This window comes from Panthera uncia, chromosome F2 (assembly GCF_023721935.1).
Source record: "Panthera uncia isolate 11264 chromosome F2, Puncia_PCG_1.0, whole genome shotgun sequence".
NCBI classification, from domain to species: domain Eukaryota; kingdom Metazoa; phylum Chordata; class Mammalia; order Carnivora; family Felidae; genus Panthera; species Panthera uncia.
In genome coordinates, this window is record NC_064812.1 from 50,084,345 (window position 1) to 50,089,740 (window position 5,396).

The 5,396-nt window shown below is 41.1% G+C and overlaps 1 protein-coding gene across 1 annotated transcript; it reads right to left on the minus strand.

Moving 5' to 3' along the window:
- Positions 1-1,133: 1,133 nt before the first annotated feature.
- LOC125924239 (glutamine synthetase-like) lies at positions 1,134-3,272 on the minus strand. The gene is given in 2 exon segments (XM_049632684.1): positions 1,134-1,654; positions 1,657-3,272. Coding segments are annotated over 2 exon segments (1,104 nt in total). The 5' UTR covers positions 2,240-3,272.
- Positions 3,273-5,396: the final 2,124 nt, after the last annotated feature.

Below are 5,396 nucleotides of genomic sequence, written 5' to 3' on the forward strand. Positions count from 1 at the left end.
TCCTAGTAAATCTGGGGCAGGACTTAGGCCTTTAAAAATTTAACATATTATTTGAAACAACTCAAATTTTGAGAATCCTCTATTGTAAAAAAAAAAAAACCAATAGCAAACCAATAGCAAACACCAATGTAAACATCTTGTGCAAAAATTAACACACTTTACCGCTACAAGGCTTTCAAGGGATCCTTATGGCCTAAGTGTTTCTTTCTAATATACTGTGTAGCCCAGAAAGATCTTGGAAGGCCTTTTTAACTAAATCACTAACAGACCTCTCAGTCCTATGGAAGTCATGAAGAAAAAAGTGAGGGCAAGTAATACTGTAGTTCATTTCTTATGCTGATAATTTGAATTACTCTAAGATGTGATTATGTCCATATTCAATGAAAATGAAGAATGGAAAGAAGTTGTTCTATGAGACGGGAGAAATTTAAAAAGGAACTGTAAATAAGACAGTCATATTCAGATATATGAACATAGTCACTTTGAAAAACCTAACATAATCACAGACTTAAGAGTATATTGGTTGTGTAAAACAGCATTAACTCTCTTATTTTATTTTATTTTGTTTTATTTTACTTTACTTTTAAAAAATGTTTAATATATCAAAAGCCCTGCTTTAATGACATTCTAGTGCCACCTTAAAATAATCCCAATAACCCATCAGGAACATGCTCAAGTTGACCAGCCAACTCTTATTTCTAAGAGAGAAAATCCACCAAGAGAGGAAATCCTAACCTAATCCCAGAGTAAGTAACCCATCCCCCCACCCCAGAACTCAGCTACCTCAAAGAAAAAGCTCTCCCCCTCCCTTCACAAATACTATGCTCTGTCCAGATAGCTACGCCTATTGGACAAACACACCTGATTAAAAGGAAACAGTGGTTATGTCTCCCCACCTCCTCCCCACTAATGTACTAGACAGCTTCAGTAACAGGGAAAAAAGGGGGGGATGTAAAAAGATTAAGAACTTGACCCTTCTATCCTGGTCAAAAGAAAGCAAGAGATGTTAACTGGGCATGAGGAATAAAAAAAGACCTTGATATTCTGACCTTTGAGTTACAGCTATTAGGACAGTCAAGAGAGGGGCAAACACAGAGGCAGGATGGAGAATTAGGGGTTTGATGGCTGCAAGTCTAGTCCACTAAGTTTTTGTACTGGAAGTGTTCATTGCCAGTTTCAACGAGAAGACACATGCGGATGAGGGCTCCTGTCACCAAAAAGAGGTCACAGTTGGCAGAGGGGCGATGGTCTTCAAAGTAACCTTTCTCCTGGCCGACAGTCCAGGGAATGTGGATGCTAGCACCTCGGTTGGCCACGCTGGCAGAAAAGTCATTAATGTTGGAGGTTTTGCGGAATCCCGTTAGGCGCTGGGCATTATCCAGGCCCCCCTTGGGATCATAGGCTTAGATGTGGTACTGGTGCCGCTTGCTCAGTTTCTCGATGGACTCCTCAATGTACTTCAGACCATTCTCCTCTCTCATGGCCTTGGTGCTGAAGTCGGTGTGGCAGCCGGCACCATTGCAATTCCCAGGAATGCGCTTAGGATCGAAGGTTCCTATCACTCCAAAGTCTTCACATACACGATGCAAGATGAAACAGGCCATCCAGAGATGATCTCCCACGTCGGTTCCTTCACAGTGTCCTATCTTGAATCCCATTGGGCAGGCATGACCTCAGCATTTGTCCCACCAATCTTGATGCTGGTGTACAAGCAGGCCTGGTAGTGAGCCTCCACAATGTCCCATGCCACAGTAGTGTATGGACCTTGGGGCCCAGGGAAGCCGTTGGAAGACCAACCAAAAGGGGGCCCACCTGTGCCCATGAGAGTATATTCCTGCTCCATTCCAAACCAGGTGTGCTGATCGCTCACCATGTCCAATATCTGTTTACAGGTATGCCTTAAATTGGTCTCTGCAGGCTTTCGGTTGTACTTGAAGACTTCACAGAACACCAGCTGTTTGGGGTCCTTGCAGAAAGGGTCCCGAAATATGGCAGCAGGAACAAGATACATGTCAGTGTTGGAGCCTTCAAACTGAAAAGTACTAAAGCCATCAAAATTCCACTGAGGCAACTCTTCTATATACTTGGGTTCACTTTCCAAGGTCCAGGTCTTGCAGCGCAGGCCTTCTCCAGCACCATCAATCCAAATGTACATAGCTTGGACTTTCTCGCCCTGAGGCAGGGACATGTACACCTGCTTGATGCCTTTGTTCATGTGGGGACTCGCAGAGGTGGCCATGGTGGAAGCTGTTCTGGGCTGCGAGCAGGCAGCAGGGCGGGTGGGCTGCGAGAGTGAGGTGTGGCGAGAAGAGGAGGCTGGGTGTACTGCTTAGACGCTCTGCTCTTCTCCCATTCTCAGCTCTCTCTTATTTTATTTATTTTTTTACTTTTTTAACGTTTATTCGTTTTTTTGAGAAACAGAATGAGTGGGGGAGGGACAGAGACAGAGAGAGGGAGACACAGAATCTGAAATAGGCTCCAGGCTCTGAGCTGTCAGCACAGAGCCCAATACAGAGCTTGAACCCACAAACTGTTAGATCATGACCTGAGCCAAAGTCAGATGCTCAACCGACTGAGCCACCCAGGTGCCCCATTAACTCTCTTCTTGTAAAGAGATGGGGAAACTGAGGCTTAGTGAGTTTCAATAATTTAAATAACTCATTCAAAAAATAATAATTCTTGGTTCTAGAAAAAAATTATTTTGTTGCCTGGCTCTTATTTCAGTTTTTTTTTCAACGTTTATTCATTTATTTTGAGAGAGAGTGACAGCTGAGTGGGGTAGCAACAGAGAGAGAGGGAGAGAGAGAATCCCAAGCAGCCTCCATGCTGCCAGCACAGAGCCTGACCTGGGGCTCTATCTCATGAACCAGGAGATCATGACTTAAGTTGAAATCAAGAGTTGGATGCTTAATCAACTGAGCTACCCAGGCACCCCTCAGTTTATTTTTAATCCCATATTACCCAGTAAAGTTTGGATTATTTACTCTCAAGATGTACTGTCCAAGTCTGCCCCTTCAATAACTTGGATAATTGAACCTTAAAAGTCTGCGACCATATGAAAAAAATCATATGAGTATGAAATCTCAGTTACATTATTTCTGAATAGACATCCAGAGGGTCAAAATATGCTTTTATAGTACATGAATAAAATGGCTAAGGAAAGCAAAAGTGCCTACTGCTATATAATACATATGATGTACATGAAACCAAAAAGTAAATAGCTCTAGCATACATAAACAAATTTTTAAAATCTTTGGTTTTGCCATAGCTTTCTAAAATCTTTAACCATTCACTGTTTAAATTCAGTTTCTAATTTGGGAACATATCTTACTCTTTGAGATTGTTTGTTTCTTTTGTAGTCCATACCCTGCCCCATCACTTTTTCATAGTGTAAATATTTTGGGGAGTTTGTCAGTTTTTTGTTCCAATGCAGTGAAATATCATCAGGACATAGTTTAAAAGTTTTCTTGTTGCAGAAGCACTTTCTCTGAAAAAGGTAAAGAATAAAGTGTATAGAATGAGAAAGTATGAAATTTTCTATGCAATTCAAGATCATCATTCTTTCTTCTAAAGACATCCAAATGGCCTACGGTCTAATGGCCTCTAGGAAAAAATACACACCATAATACTTCCATTATGGATGGATACTAGTAGCCAAATGACTGAACTTTTGCTTGACCTAATTCAAATGAATTGGTTTTGTGTTCAACATATTAAAGCACAAGGCAATTAATCCCTTTCTTCTTAAGTTACTGGAGGGGGGGATGGGATAAAGAAAAGAAGGAAACTAACAGTTTTGTGCTGCTATATTTACTTTATACAAATTATTTTATTTAATCTTAATAATCCTTTGAGGTAGTGGTAATACCACATTTTACAGATGAGGAAATTGAGGCAGCTCAGAATGGTTATGTAAATCGCTCAACATTCAGTATGAATAAATAGCAAAGTTAAACTTTGAATCCAAATTAATGTGACTCTTAATCATTTCAGTGCACAATCTGGAAATAAGGCCTACTCAATAGTAACTTCAGGAAAATTCAGTAATTTGTCCTTAGAAGTAGCTGTGATATTTTCTAAGTATTTTCTGGGTATTAAAAAAAAAACACCTAGTCATAATCACTGCATGGTTTGCATCAGTGGAGCCCAAAATACCTGCTCCTGAAAATCACTTTACCTTCCAGAACTTCCCGAATCTGCCCAAACTTGATCTCTTTTATAGCATTTGTATTTCCTGAGAGATTACTGCTGCCTATGCCCAACCTTCTGGCTGAGTCAGACAATGCCCATTTCATGCTGGGAAGCTCAGGCTGCCTGTAGACATGATACCTATGGCTAGAATTCAGTCTCTAGCAACGTCCATAGCAAACCAGAGATGTTTCTTAAAAGGAGCGTAATTATTTTTAGAAGATGGAACACATATATAGTCCAAAACCTAGAGGTCCGCTTGCTAAAAGTTCCATTCAGCAATCCTCTTTGCCATGGACACTTGAAGTATCATTATTGGATCTGCTACATCATGAGCTCTTTGTGGCAGGGAAATTTAAACTGCACCCTGAACTTGTTGTGGAGCCTTCTCTTTTTCTGGTCCCCACTCAACACTAGCATCCTGTCACTTTGTAAATGGGTCAAAATTACACAAATGTGGTGTATGTAAATGGTCCACACCCTTTTGAAGAGGGAGTAGAGGGAGATTTCTGATGGGTACTTTCACCAGTGGTGGAAAAGAACCTTATTTCTTCCTCAAGGGGACTTGGCCTCCCCTTTAATCAAGGAACTCTGGATCTGTGAATTGACATAGGTCTGGAAATGGAGTGAGAAGCCATGGCTCACCATTGTGGAGACTTGAGTCAGGTTTATGGCTACCAGACCTAGAGCTTTTTCAGTTACACAGACCAAGTGATATTCTCCTAGTCTGCCCATTTATTTTGCTAGGGACATGATAATCAATTACTACCTCCAAAGATCTCCAGGGGCGAAGGTATTCTGATGGCCTGTGGGTCTCTGCTGCCCTTTAAAATAGATGTTTCTACCTGTCTTTGGCAACTAAATGCTGCCACAGGATCCTGCTACTCTGAGATCCTATAATGCCCACTGAGATCAGGGTACCCATTTTAACAGTAGTGTGCTAGGTTGCATAATGTCTTCCCTTCCTCCCTGCAAAGATGTCCACATCTTAATATCAGAAATCTGTGAATATATTACATTACATAGTAAAATAGACCTTGTAGATATAGTTAAGGATCTTGAGATGGACAGATTATCCTGGATTGTCTGGGTAGGTCCAATGTAATCATAAGGGTCTTTTTAAGACATAGACAGGAGGTCAGAGGAAAGAGCTACTACACTGTGTGTTGAATATAAAGAAAGGGACCATGAGCTGTCTCTAGAAGCTG